Source organism: Lutra lutra, chromosome 14 (genome assembly GCF_902655055.1).
Source record: "Lutra lutra chromosome 14, mLutLut1.2, whole genome shotgun sequence".
NCBI lineage: Eukaryota > Metazoa > Chordata > Mammalia > Carnivora > Mustelidae > Lutra > Lutra lutra.
The window spans coordinates 3,429,108-3,444,342 of NC_062291.1; the positions used below are offsets into that span (position 1 = coordinate 3,429,108).

Sequence of the window (15,235 nt, forward strand, 5' to 3'; positions counted from 1 at the left end):
AGGAAATTGGATTATTTTTTCTACATTTCTTTTGCTTTTGTTCTCCACATCAGTTTGGGTAGCTGAAAATGGGAAGTCTGGTTTTAGTTTTGAACGATATTTGCCAGTTAAAGGTCCGCATCATCCCTGATGATGTCAGAGTGGACAGAAAGTAAGTGCAACCTGGGATCTTTCGTGTTTGAGGGGGATGTTCTTGGCAGAACTCCGGGGGAAGGTGGCTCTTCCTTATTCAGCAGGTGTTTGAATGCCTCCCCTGTGCCAGATACTGTTTAAAAGGCTGAGGATTTCTGTGAAGGTGATGTTCTAGTAGGGGTGGGCATGGGAGCTAGATGAGAAATGGCAAACATAATTAATACCTAAATTATCGCCTTCCTATGTTGTAGGGCGGTAGGAGCCATAAGGCATAGGCTTGGATCAACTCCTTGTGCAGCAAGATGGAAGCCGAGGGAAGAGCCACGTGAAGGCCTGCAGTGGGGATGTGCCTCACGCATTTGGAGGGCATCCAGCAGGCCAGGGTTGGGGGAGAATAGTAGAGGAGAAGGTCAGGGAGAAGAGGGGTCTTGGAGGGCCTTGCACACGTTAGTAAGCACTCGGGCTTCTCTGTGACTGGGCTGTGGAGCCATGTTAAGCAGTGAAGTAGCATGATCTGACCACATATTAAAGACTCACTTTGACTTCTGTGTTAAGAATAGGATATAGGGCCCCTGTGGAAGAGAAAAGCACAGTGGGTCTTCACAACATTAAAAATAGAATGACCACGCCATCAAGCAATTTCACTTCTGGTTATACGCCTATAGGAACTGAGATCAAGCCCTCAGAGAGAGGTGTCCCAAACAGCATTATTCACAAAAGCCAAAAGGTGAAAGCAACCCACGTGCCCATCTGTAGATGAATGGATGAACCAAATGTGGTCCATTCACACAATAGCGTATTATACCGACTTGAGAGGGAAGGCAGTTGTGACACATGGTGCAATGTGGATGAACCTTGAGGATGCCATGATGAGTGAAATAAACCAGTCACAGAAGGGCAAATACTATGGTTCCGTTGACATGAGGTTCCTAGAGACTCCTAGAGACAGAAAGTGGAATGGCAGTTGCCAGGGCTTGGCGGAAGGAGGGGCCACGGGGAGCTGGAGTTTCAGGGGGACAGAGGTTTGGTTTATAAGACGGAGAGGTCTTGGACGGTTGGTGGTGGTGGTGGTTGTGTGGCAGGATGGGTGTGCTTAATGCCATGGAACCGGCCTTACGAATGGTTAAGATGGTGAATTTTGTGGTATGTGTATTTACCACAGTTATAAAGAAAGAAAGGAGAGAATGGGGTGTGGGCAGAGGTAGAGGTGGGGAAATAGCGTCAATGATATCGTAATGTTGGACAGATGGGAGACCTATCGTCTTCTTCTCGGAGTATCTCAGGGCTGGATCTTCACCCTCTCCTCAGTCTCTATCCCCCACCCCCTATGGAAGCAGGGTCAGGAGGTAGAAGTTGGAGGTGATCTGTACCTTGGGTTTGAGAGCCCATAGATAAGAGATGGGGAGACACCTGGGATTGAGCTCTGCTCTTGTCAGCCAGAAACCAATGCACGGGACTCGGGAGTGTGGGGATTGAGAGTCTCATTTTAAATTCAGAATGCTACGGGCGGTGAGATGATCATCTGCTCCAACACTGCGCACACAACGGGTGTTCACTAACCTGCTGCTTGTTTTATTCTCTGGGCTCAAGACTGGATGATACTCTGTAGATTCTTCAGATTTTGGTTTGCTGGATTAGTGGAAATGGAATTTATTTAATATTTTTTTATGAGCTGTAGACGGCACGACACTGTCTGCTGCATCCCATTGCTCTTTCGATCTTGTAGACTTAGGAAACTGTGATGTTCGTCTTTCTCTACACACTGCATTTTCACGTTTGGGGACAGACCAACCGAGGATTGTTTGCTTTTCTTTGTCGGCTCATGACCTGCGTTCCCTGCTTGGCTTGTACCCCAAGCATGGGGTGTTTTCTCCCTATGTTCCAGGTCTTCCGCCTGCAAACGAAGTAAGTCACTTATGTATTTGCTTGGTTCTTCCAAGTCAGATCCCTGGCTCACCCCCCATAGTTATTATTTAGTACTTGGGAGGGAACCTTTTTCCTTATGCCAGCTCATCAGAAATACAAAGCTGGCGTGGTTTTTCCACTCCAGCAAACCTCCAAAAATCTGCTGCCTCTGAAGGGAACTTCACGGCGCTCGTGCACATGGCTGGCTCTCACTGAAAGGGCTCATTACCGGCAGAGTGGTCTGCTACGAGGAGGGTTCCTTTATGTAACCTGGTTTCTCCGTTCTCTGCAGAAAGAGATCGAAGCTCTCCAAGCAAGAATGTCCATGTTGGAAGCAAAAGACCAGCAGCTGAGAAGGGACATAGAAGAGCAGGAGCTCCTTCTCCGATGGGAGGACTGCGACCTGCCCGCCCTGGTGTGCCGGCTGTCCCCGGGCGAGCTGCGGGAAGTCAGCGAGGCCTTGCGGGACACGCTGGCCTTAGCCAGCCAGATTCCCCTCCATGCAGAACCGCCTGAAACTCTCACGAGGTATTGATTTCCTAACTGAATTGGGATCGCTCACCTCTTTGACCAGTTCACAGGACTGATGTTATTGGCTGTCCCTCGGCCACAAATATTTTCCCAGCAGGGCTCTGGTGTCTCAATGGAAGCGCCATCGTTATTTTGAGCCGGAAAGTTCGTCCTTGGGTGGGCAGTCCTGAGTGTTGGGAGATATATTATATCCTGGCCACCCAGCCTACCCAATGCCAGTACACCTCTCCATTCTACTATGCACTCCCCTATTTCCAGTTCCCCCCCAGGGGCACCTTCTCTCCCTTCGAGATCTGTTGCAGCTCCATTGGCTAGAGTTTCTGACACCAGCCTTGCTGAGGACCACCATCTGGGGACAGGGGAACCACCCCTCACTGATGAAGGGGCTGAGCCATCGAGGGGGTACTCAGTCACTCACCGTGTGTCCATCAGGAAGAATGAACGATTAAGAAGAATAGCAAGCATGTTTTGAGTGCTTACTCTTTGCCAGGCACTGTGCTAAGCCTTATGAGTTGCTTCTCTTATATTTGTTTTATAGATGAGGAAAAGAAAGTTCAAGAAGGTTCGTAATTTGCCCACCGTCTTAATAAGAGGCAAAATTGATACTTAAATGCCCATTCGTTACTTCTCAGCCTAGTTTCTTACCTACTTACTGTGGAGCGAGAAGCTTCCCGATGCTCTGTGTTGTGGACTAGCCACAGGATACACTTCTGTGTCTTGCTCTCCGGGAGATCATGGTCCTGTTTTGGTGAAAGACAGAACACGTGTGTGCACGTCAGCTAAAAAGCTGTGGAGTGACAGAATGAACACGCAGATGGGTCGTAGGGACTGCGGGAGGGATTCATGTTCTGCTTCATTATGTGCCAAAGACAATACTTCACAACACTTCCCACCTGCAGTGGTTGCGGACATGGGCTCTGCCGCCTGATTTGCTCAGGGGCGAGTCCTCACTCAACCACAGAACAGCTGGGAACCACTTATTATGTGGGGGAGGGAATGATGCTAATAGGGCTGTTTCGTGGACCAGTGGTTAATATATGTGTGTGTGTGTGTGTGTGTGTGTGTGTGTGTGTGTGTGTGTGTGTGTGTGTATGTATAAAAATCCCGGGATGGTAGTAAGTACTTTGCTCTGCTTGCTGCCTGTCATTTTTCTCATGGGATCCCAGTCTCCTGAGGCCTTCAGACTGCCTATCCCAATGTGTCTTAGACCACTGAGTGAATATGTCCTCTCTTAGCCACGTAGCACATCCTATCCAGCCACGAAAAGCAAGCCACAGATGGAGGCTGGGCTTAGGATGGTGATTAGGACTTCCCCCCACACCCCTCCCAGCCCTGACCTCAATCTAATCCCATGGCTCATGCCCGGGGGAAGGAGAAGAGATCTGGATTGTTGCCAGATTTCTCCCGAGGAAACTGACCGTTGGATACGACTTGTGCTCTCCTGCGGTGCCTTATGACGTGTCCTTATACTATTGCCTCTGCCTCTGAGGTTCCTTACCACTCCTGTATCCTGGGCTGGCCCGTGTAAGTCGTTCTACAGCTGTATGTGCACTCACGCACCCTCACACCCAGGTACTCAGGTACCCACACGTACAGAGGTACATAGACTGTGCCTCGCAGACTTTGTCATACATACACATGCCCGTGTAACATGCGTTGTATTTTTATATACGTACGACATGGAATACCTAAGATGAAACACACATGTGACTTTATTATTATGTTTACAGATACGTGTATTTACATTTGAGGCTTAAAACGATCCCTCTTTCGTCCTGCCATCCAGATGTGTCCTACTTCTTTTTCCTTCTGCTTTTCACCACACAGAGATCTGGTACACGCCTCTCGTCTCTCGCTCCAGGTGACGGCTCTTTGCTGGAGGAAAAGCTAGGGCATGCTTAACTTAGAATCCACTGTAGTGTTTCACAAAGCCTCGGGGTTTTGAACTGAATTCCTGGGCAGTACCCCCGCAGGTGGGCCCTGGGCTCTACGGAGAAGCCAGGCTTTCTCACAGGCCAGCTCGTGGCGTTCGGAGCAGCCTGGGGCGGCAGGCGGGCCGGTCTCCTCGTCCGCATTTTGCAGATGAGGAGACAAAAACTCAGGAGGGTTTCCTGGCGAAGCAGCTACGAAGAGGCCTTCTCGTATGCATCCACAGCTGCCTTTGGGTCTGAACCCACAAAAGGTAGTTTCTTTCGGGAGATCCGAGGAAGTTTTTCTCTTAGTTTAAAACAGGGATCTCCGCGGTGTGGTAGGCTGAGGGGGCAGGGCCCTTGAACTTGGATCCTCTCACCTCCAGTCTGTTACCCTGTGGACGTTCCCAACCGGGGATGTTAGGGTGAGCAGGGCACTAACAGCACGGAGCGGAGTCTTGTGTTGCCGGGAAAGTCACCACCCCGGGACATCTCACAGTCCGAGTGACCCCGCAACAGGTGGCCTTTGGCATCTCCTTTATTTACTCAGGGATGCAGGCAGGTGCCTCCCTGCTTTGGGGAAGTTTGGGGTGTGTAGATGCAGGCTTTGACAGCTCCGCTGCTTTTCTTCTACCCTAGGGAGACGGGGCTTCATGATGTTCCTGACCAGGAATATGAGCTGGAAAAATCACTATTATTATGTGGGCTTCCCGTTTCCGAAGGAAGACACACCTTTGTTGTGTGCGAGAGTGGTTTCTTCTTAGTCCGGGTGGAGAGATCCTGACAAATAATGAAATTGGCAGATCTGGAAGCCTTATGAAGAGAGGTTGTAGAGACCGGTGTTGTTACAAATATGTGGAGAAACAGACCACTCAGCATCACGATTATTATCATCGTCATCCATAAAGATTCTTCCTAGAGACCAGCTCTAAGCTCAGGGTGCTGTCTCGGGAGAAGGTGTTTCTGATTTACTCAACTTGGTAGTGCACATGTTCAAAGGGAAGGATATGCCTCTTTCCCTGGATAAACTATTCAGTTTGAAAAGGAACTTCCTAATAGCACTCGGCACCTCTCAGCAGATCACCGGTGGAAACTTTCTGTGCTTACATGGCACCATCATTTCTGACTGTAGCTCGCTGGGAATCATCTGGTGGGTGTTGGAGAGTGGCCGGGAGGTATGAGGTGGTACGCTGGGCTGGAGAGAGCCAATGGCTTTTTGTTTGGACATGATAGTAGAAACCAAAGGAGCAGTTTGAATTTTCTGATGTCTGTTTTGGATCAATTATCTTAGCAGGATGGAATGAAGAGCTTCCTGTTCAGAGATCTCATAGCTACCCTTGATAGAGCCAACAGAAATGGTTTTCTTCCAATGACCAAGAGACCATTTTTGGAACTCCACAGTGTGGGAGCTGGCAGGGCAGGGACATAGAAAGGACAGGGGCCACTGGAAAGATGTGTTTGTTCGAATTTCCTTTATCCCTGGGATCCCAATCCTTTAGCCTTAAAACAAACTCCTTGTTTCCTCTCGCAAATTTTCTCGTAACGGGAGGGGTCTGGATGGATGCTCTTATCCAGTGAGCGTGATCCTCCCTCCGCATTAAACCCAGTCTCCTCATTCCATCCCATACTGGCTCCGCTCCGATAATGGGACTGGGTGTGAGGGGTGGGGGGAAGGATGGGACACAGAGAGGAAGGGTGTGATGGGTTCTGGGGTTTTCTTTGGGCCGCATCCCTGCTGGTGGGGTGTGAATTTCCATCTACATGTCATCAATCGAGGAGGGTGTGACTCGCAGCTCATCCCTCTCCAGTGCTATTGGCTCGGCTTCCCTGACCTCTGCACACCAGGGGCTAGCCGGGCTGGACCCCGTCCAGCAGCACGTGGTCAACTGTGAAGTGAGACGGGCGTAATTCCGGTCATAACAACAGATATGGGGGCTGCGGACGGTCCTCCGTAACATTCTTCAGACGCCGGTGACGGGCTCGTATTATTAGCCTGTGGTTGACCTCGGCATCCCTCAGCTCCTGGAATCTTTCATGCCTCACGGGAAATGTGCGCTGGCAGCTCACGGATGAATTGTTTCTTGTTGCGCATTTGGAAGGGACGTGTCACATCGCTTTACAAACCATTGGCACAAACTGTGAAACCGACCCAAGGTTACAGGGAGGCTGGCTGCACCGTGGTGACCGCGTCCGGGACTGCTCTCAGCACGACCGAGCAGCACGGGCAGCCAGCCGGGGCTGCTCCTTGCTCCCCACTGTGTACGGCTGGGGGCACCCCGGGGAGGGCGACGGACCGTTCAGGAGCTCAGCCATGCCTGTCACAGGTGTCTTCAGCCCACAGGGAGCAGCCCAGGCCGATACCACGGCTCCCTTCAAAACAGAGGTGAAATAATGAAATTCAGCAGTTCGCCATTGACTGGAGCAAAATCGGTAGTCCCACTCTGCCCTCAGATCCATATCTTACGGAGTGAGGGGGCACCGTGAATGAACGCAGCGAGGTCTGCATTGGGATACGGGCCCCCACATCCAGGGCGACCCTCGCAGTCTGTAGAGAGGCAGCTGTGTGTCCCCGTGCGCCGGCCTACGTGTGCCCGCAGCCGTGTTAGGCAGAGCCCCTTGTTAGGCCTGTCCGCGGTCCTGGGGACTGCTCTGCAGGTGCATCTCCCAAGTCTCACATTGATCATGGCTTGCTTTCTTACTGAGATTTGTATTAACAACCACATATTAATTTTAACCTTCCTGTTGTTTAAAATGCTAAATTTTGCTCACTATAATCCTATGAGTTATCCTGGACAGTATATTGGTTTTATGCCCATTTTGCAGATGAGGCTGCTGAGGGCCCCAAGTCACACAGCAGCAGTGTTCTGACATCTTTGGCCAGTTTTTGATCTAGGGGTGTCCGTGCGGGGAGAGAGATGGTTAAGGCTGACAGCCCAGGAGAGACCAGGGCTTCAAACTCAATGCCCAGGCAGGGAATGGAAAGGAATCCCTCTAGTCAGGGCAGGGGTCTTTGGGACCAAGCAGAAGAGAATGGGTGTCATTCCAGGCCAGCGATGGTTGTCTCTGTGCCCCACAGGTCCCCTGGGGTCACCTGACAGGGCTCAGAGCCAACAGGTCTCTACACCCAGGCAGCCAGCTGCTTCGGGTCAGACAGGTGTGCTGGGGGAGTTCCGAAGAAAGGATGTAGGAGGAAGGGGAGATGGCAAGGAAGCCAGGGCTGGCGCTATGGGGACTGGAAATCTGGTTTGTAAAACAAAGGGTTGGGCCAGATGATGTTGAAGGTTCCTTCCAGATCTGGAACACTTTGCACTTTCAGATTTTGTGAAATCAGTTAAAAGACATTGCTTGAAAACATAGTCATTCCTCCGTTCCTGATAGCCACCAGATGCGTTCCCCAGCCGAGGTCTTCTGGGCAGACCGTGACCATCCGCGGGGCACGGCACTCAAGTCCTGTCTTTTCTCAGCGAGGCAGTGCTAATGAAGGACTCTCCTCTTCCTTCCCGATTAAAAAAAAAAAATGTCATTTTGTGCTAGATTGAGTTTACTATGATCTACAAATTCTCTGTGTTTTGTTTCCTTCAAGGAGTTTCCAACTTGGGTCTGTGATCATTTAGGTAGGTACTTCTTGGAAGGCTTGTAAATTGTAGACTCACCCATTCCTCTTTTATAATTTAGGGATCGGATGAACTGTTTTCAGCTAGAGCCCCAGGCTTTTTTCACGATGGGACATAATCATCTTTGACTGCAGCCAGCTCCTCTAAGACTGCGGCTGTGGGCAATCTCTTGGCACCCGTGAATGCATGTGGCTTATTAATTAAAAGTTGTTCCTCTAGTCAATTTCAGGGTTTTTTTTGTCCATAATTATCACCTTGAGAACTGTTCCGTACCTCAGTGCTGCATCATTTGGGTGTCTTCTACATTCTTCTATTCCTTGTCACCAAATTCTCTTATCCCTGACGGGTTCCAAGAATGTTTCCCTGTTTGTAGGTCGTGTGTCCCTATTCCCGGCTCGAACTCCTCAACGTTCATTGGACACCACTAGACGGTTCTCCAGACATTGAGCCAGAGGTTGAGAGCTCGTCCAGGGAAAGGTAATTCAGTTCTGCTCGGACAGAACCTTTTCAAGTGACTGCAGGGACTGTCCCCAGGCTGGAAATGCCAGTTCATTGCTCGGTGGGAATTTAGTTAGTTAAGAACACTTCCGTCCCACGCCGCTAAGGGGTGATTATTAATCATCCTGTGCTGATTCCTAGGCTGCTGGGGTGACCTGAGCCAGAGCCTTCAGGTTTCCATAGATGCTTGCAGGGCTGGGGAGGGTGCTGTGCCGAATACACTGGGGACATTTTTCTTAGTTTGCTCATCTTGGCTGTCATATCATTGCTATTTTGTACACCCTTTTGGGCAAATTTCTTCAGCTTCCTCTTTGAGTTGTATTGACGTTGGTGTTTGATTTTTTTATTCAGTTACTTGTGTAGACAACTAGATCCACCGCCCCCTGCTGTTCATTCATTTTGTTCAGCTTTGGTCTATTTTTGCAGTCTTTCTCCAGCAAAATGTGTAAATCTTTAGTTTACTCACTGAAGCATTTTAGGAAATGCAATATATAATATTCTCCAGTTTCAAGAATCCTACTGAACTGTTGCTTTGTCAGCAGGTTTTGAAAGAGCCTGAGAGAAATGTAAGGTATAAACTGTTTTTGTAGGTTTTGCTGTACTTGTTCTTAGGCAGATAATAAATAATTAAAGATGATTCAGAAAAGCATCATAGGCCCAAAGTAGAAAGTATAACCTTTTGGGCAAACCTCATAGTTATGGAAAGTATATATGTTTATACATTTAGGAAACCAACATACATTTAAAAATATCGGGTTATTAAGAGGAAATGCAAGCAGTTCAGGGTAGTTCATTAAAATATTCTGGGCCAGCGGGACATTACTTATTATTAAATAGAATTAGTGATTGACATGGAAATCTGAAATTGCCTTTGGATCACTTAACAGAGTAAACCTAGAGGCAGCCTCATTTTCCCTTCAGATCAGATTGTAGGGTTTTAAGGATTAGACTCACAGGAGTTTGGTGGAGAAAAGCTCTATAGCCCAGAATTGAAATATTTTTCAATGTTTAAATACATCTGGGTTATGATAGTAGTTGAACATGTGGAGCCCACTTGGTTGCCAGTCTTTGAAAAAGAAGAGGCCAGGAATTTGTTTCCCCATTGTTTGTGGATACGTATCCCTGAATAACTTGCGAGGAAGGGGTAGAGAGCAGAGTACTTATGATCTGAATGTGAGGCTGTTGATATTTTTGACTCTTACTCTCATTTCCTCTTCATTGGACAGCTTAAAATCCCTTACAGACAAATGCCTGCAAGTCGAACGCTTCTGGCATATGAATTACAGTTACAGTTTGGAGTAAGACAGTTTGAGAGGCACTGAGATGTCTGCTGGAATTAACACTTGGAATATTTGGGCAAGCCAAATGCCAAGTTAATCAGTTGAAAATAAAGCTGTGATTCTTAATAGAACTGGCCTCAGAGGCAAGGCATGACTGTGTGATGTCAGGCAGTCTCTCAGTGGGGGTGGGAACTGGCAAGAGACAGCAGGGCGATGGTGTGCGTGTGTGGGCACATGTATGTGCATGCACTTGCACTCTGTCCTATCCATATCAAATTTGGAAGACTGCAGATCCAGTCCATTCATTCGGTACTAGAACTCACTCCCCCTGCCCCACATTCCCACATCAGCACCCCGACTACAGGAAGTCTTTCCTAGGAAGCTGGAAATCCTCACACACTCTCACTCATTCTCTTTCCGCTATCCCCTTTGGGAGTACTTATACAAGCCATGTAGATGTATTTTATTAAGAGGAATTTATAGTCTTATATATATACAAAATGTGACATCTCAATCTCAGTCTGCTGAGTTAGTTGGAGGAGTGGGACTTTACCATCAAAACTCTGGAGTAGCTGAGTGTAGTATTTTAGTCAGAGTTCAAACATGGGATCCCTGAAATTCAGAGAAAGCCTCAGTAAGGAGATGAATCACTAATGTGATCCATCCGTATCCAGAGAATGAATCAAAGGTCTGAAAGTCTGAGTATTTCTCTGGCCTATTTTCCCTTATTTCTTTCATTTAATCTCTTTGGCTTGGGGCAGAGAGGGAAACATCACCTGTATTTACCCTAGTTAAAAACCCATGTGCTTGGTTTTTGTCAGATTACTCAAAACTACTTTCTCATTCTGATACAGTCATGATTATTTGTATGAATGCTTTATTAAAAGCCTTTTTTTTACATCACTCCACCCAAGATCCCCAGGATGAATATGAGTGTCTGTTACATGAGCAGACACTGCATCACACTCGTGGCAGGGATGGCCACGGGGTGGCAGGGCTCTGGGTTCTTGGTATGAATCTCTCCCCATTGCACTGTGCAGACTTCCCCAAGAGCCAGTGTCTCAGGTAACCAGCTCAAGAGCTTTTCCAGCCATATAGAATGGCTTGCCCTGATGAGTCTTTATGGGCCCTATCGTGTCTCCTCGAGAGATCATCTGAAGTCTAGAGGTGTTCTTGGCATTTTTGTTGTCTGTGCCCTGTGCGTGTCCCACTGGTGGCATGTGACATTATCATCTGTGAGCCAGGAAGGTCCAAAGAAGGAAAAAGGCCAAGTAGATAAAATCCTGCGTTTCCTGAAGCTATTTTTGCTGTCAATTTTATTAACATATAATGTATTATTTGCTTCAGGGGTACAGGTCTGTGAATCCTCAGTCTTACACAATTCACAGCACTCACCATAGCATGTACCCTCCCCAGTGTCCATCACCCAGCTGCCCCATCCCAACCCCCTACCCTCCAGTAGCCCTCAATTTCTTTCCTGAGATTAAGAGTCTCTTGTGGTTTATCTCCCTCCTGATCCCTTCTTGTTTCATTTTTTTCCCTGCCTGCCCCCCACAACCCCCCTGCCCTGCCTCTCAAATTCCTCATATCAGAGAGATCATATGATAATTGTCTTTCTCTGACTGACTTATTTCACTTTTGCTGTCATTTTCTTAACCACGTGCCCCTGACCGAAGGTTAAAGGACTAAGCAATAATTGGCAAGGTTGTTAATGTTAACAGATTCCTGTTTTTTTTTTTTTTTAATTCAAGAGCCAAGTTATACCTGTGCCAGGGTTGCTGTCATTTTGCCCTTTATGTCCTTTCTAACTTGCTTCAATGGCAATCTCTCCTTTTTTTTTTTTTAAATTTATTTACTTGACAGACAGAGATCACAAGTAGGCAGAAAGCAGGCAGAGAGAGAGGAGGAAGCAGGCTCCCTGCAGAGCAGAGAGCCCGATGTGGGGCTCGATCCCAAGACCCTGGGATCATGACCTGAGCGGAAGGCAAAGGCTTTAACCCACTGAGCCACCCGGGTGCCCTGGCAATCTCTCATTCTTAAACTTATTTTTATTAAACAAGACATGGGATGGAACTGCAAATGGGGAGAGAGACAGAGGAGCAGGGAGAAGACTGTTTGGAGATGAAATTGATATTCCTCCTCCTTTTTCAGAGCTTTTTGCTAAAATGGGACTTGAGCATCAGGCCACATGTACATAGGTAGGAGATGGACAGGCAGCTGCCAACAGACAGCAGACTTTCGGCACAACTCTGTTCTGAGGGCTGAAAAATTGTGCCTCGCTTAGAAAAATGACAGATTTCTGGCTTCTATTTCTGCCTCTATCACCAGCATCCCCTGGCACTTTATATAACCCATGTGTCTTTTAGCCTCTCTAGCTCTCTGCAGATAAAATAATATTGGTAAGAGAATCTCGAATGGCAGAATAGTAAAAGAACTTTGGATGGTAGGATTTTAAGCTTCTTGGAAATAACTTGGGTCAACTGCCTCACTTTGTGGGTCAGGAAATAGAGCTCTAGAGAGAAGTGACCTGTTCAGAGTCTTTCAGACAGTTGCTGGGGTGGTGGGATCTCAGAGTCATTAATATTCTCGTGTTCAGCAAAGGTCAGATGAGAGCAGGGACTCAGTTTCTTCTTCAAAGGCTCGTCTTTGGGGCAGGTGTGTGGTTGGCATCCTGGGTGTGGACTAACGTGCTGGGCCAGGGCTGGCGCCAAGGGTGGTGGTGGCAGAAGGAAGCGTAAAGAACGAAGGAAGACCACATAAAGCGAGAGAGAGTTTCTCTAGGACACGAACACAAAGGAGTCAGCTCAGGCCCACCTGACATCTGTGGCCCAGAGGAAGAGGAATCCCTGCCTGATCTTGTCTTCCCACCCTGGCATCTGTCCTTCTTGCCCTGGGATTCTGATGGGCTTTCCATGTGGACATCTGGCCTGCATGTCCAAGAAACATCCACACCTTCAGAGTAGCTACTGTTTGACCAGTGCTGGGGCCTGCGGGCATGCCCACTGCAGGGAGTTCCACCCTGGAGAGGAACACCTGGAGAGGAGCCCTGTCCAGAAGCAGTCTCTTGTCTCTTTGGGAAGGCAGTCTGGTCCAGATCGAGATGGGCATGTATCTTTGGCCCGGTGGATGCTTCACTCCAAGAGTAGAGAGGATAGGACATTGGAGGGCCCTGGACCTATGGAACTGTTGAAAGAATTACTAAGAGAGGGTACAGAGTCAAGTTTCTTATAAGATTTTGAGTTATGCTTCTCTGAGTCTGGAGAAATAGGGAATGACTAGTGGTTGGTTGCTATTTGACTGGGATGTAGGGGTCTTCAAATAAATAGATACCGAATGCAGTGGTAGGTCATGGAGGAAGATTAGCAAGATACTCTAAGCACTGTCACTCTGGATCTTACAGAGTGACCCTCTGGCATGGCAGTTAGGCAGCAGTGAGGACACATTCTCACTGGCTGGAGACAGGCTCCAGGCTGAAACCTGTGGGTGCCCTTTGCACAGTCCTGATCCTTACTTCTGACCTTCTGGCTCTCCCTCCCCATGCAGTCTGCATTAGTTTGTTAGGGCTGCCATAACGAGGTACTGCAGGTGCGTGGCTTAAATACAGAAATTTGTCATGTTTAGGTGTCCAAGATCAAGGTATGGGCAGGGCTGGCCCCTCTGAAGACCTTGAAGGAAATGATCTGTTCCAAGTCTTTATCCTTGGCTTATAAGTGACAATCTTCTCCCTGTGTCTCTTCCCACTGTCTCCCTCCTTTTATGTGTGCTTCTGAATCAAAATTTTCCTTTTTATAAAGACATCAGTTATGTTGGAGTAGGGCCCACCTTTATAGGCTCTTCCTAACTAACTATATTTGCAATGACCCTATTTGCAAATCAGTCACATTCTGAGATGCAGGGTGCGGGGTGGTTAGGACAAACTTTGGAGGAATACAATTCAGCCAGTACAGAGTCTATGAAGAGAAACCAGCCAAAAGAGATGTCAAAGAGAGCCAGAGTTCTAAGAGATGGGACTTAGGAAGAGGAGTGGAGATCTTACTGAGTAGACTCCAAGTTTTTAATCTCTTCCTTATCATCTAAAGCTCTGCCTACAGCAAGATGGTCAAGAGCAGTTATGGCCTTTAATTTTCACTGGTGCTGGGACAGTAGTGGGAGGTGGGGACAGGGACGGTGCCTCTCACCATCCTGTGGTTTGAGCGTGCCTCTGATAGAGGAGGGAATGGTCAACCATGCTTCACCTAAAGCAGGTCCCTCTTATCCATGGGGAATGTTCCAAGACTTGCAGTGGACACCTGAGACCACAGGGAGTAAGTACCAAGCCTCACCTATACTGTGCTCTTCCTTAAATACACTTATGATAAAGTATGAGTTAGGAATTAGGCATGGCAAGAGATTAGCAACAATAACTAATGATAAAATAGAACAATTATAACAATGTATTATAATAAAAGTTACATGAATGTGGTCTCTCTCTCTCAAAAAATCTCATGGTACCACACTCACCCTTCTTGGGGCGATATGAGAGGATAAACGCCCACGGGATGAGATGAAGTGAGGTGAATGATGGAGGCATATGACATAGTGTTAGGCGATAACTGACTTTCTAATGACAGCTCGGGACATCATCTGCTTCCAGACTTGTTGACTGCGGGTAACTGATACCATGGAACCATGGAACCATGGAAAGTGAACCACAAATGAGGTAGGGACTACTGTATTCTTTAGGAAGAAGACAAGAAGCAAATATTAATTAAGTACCTAGTATGTGCCGGCAACTTCTCCATGAAAGATCATTGCCATTGACAGCTTTCTGTCTGGGGGGAGGAGGCAGAAGGAAACAATATATGTAATAACCAAGTTGGTCACATAGTAAGTTAGTAGGTAGTGGACACTGTGCGGACAGAACAAGAGAGATATGAATGTGCAGATTTAAATGGGGCAGTCAGGCTGGGCTGCCGGAGAGGGTAAGATTAGAGCAAGGACTTGAAGGGGAGTTGGCTGGCCTGGTGCATGTCTCGGGGGCAGGTGGAGCATCCAGGCAGAGGGGCCTGTGCCCCCTAAGGCAGATTGGGGGCGCTGTCAGGAGGCCTCTGTGGCAGGGCAGAGCCAGGAAGAAGGGGCCTTGTGGGAGGGGCGGCCAGAGACGTGATGGCAGGTGGGCTGTGCTGGTCGCCGGCTTTCCCCGCGGGTGCTGGAGCCGAATTGGAGCTGAGCGGTGGTGAGGGCAAAGTGAGGGTAGTGTTTGCGCACGTCTCCTTCTGGCCCTGGACCAGGTTTGTTACCATGATCGATTTCCACCCCACCTTCCCTTCTCGTTAGTGCTGAAAAGCAGTCTGCCCCTCCCCAAGCTGAATGTTTTATTATTGAC

General features: G+C 48.2%; 1 protein-coding gene across 3 annotated transcripts in view; it reads left to right on the forward strand.

The window, feature by feature from the left end:
- DISC1 (DISC1 scaffold protein) overlaps positions 1-15,235 on the forward strand; it is a 380,218-nt gene that overhangs the window by 120,636 nt on the left and 244,347 nt on the right. For all 3 annotated transcript variants that reach the window (XM_047702999.1, XM_047703001.1, XM_047703000.1), the window contains one exon: positions 2,330-2,565. In XM_047702999.1, the coding sequence (XP_047558955.1) occupies positions 2,330-2,565 (236 nt within the window). The remainder of the gene's footprint in view (positions 1-2,329; positions 2,566-15,235) is intronic.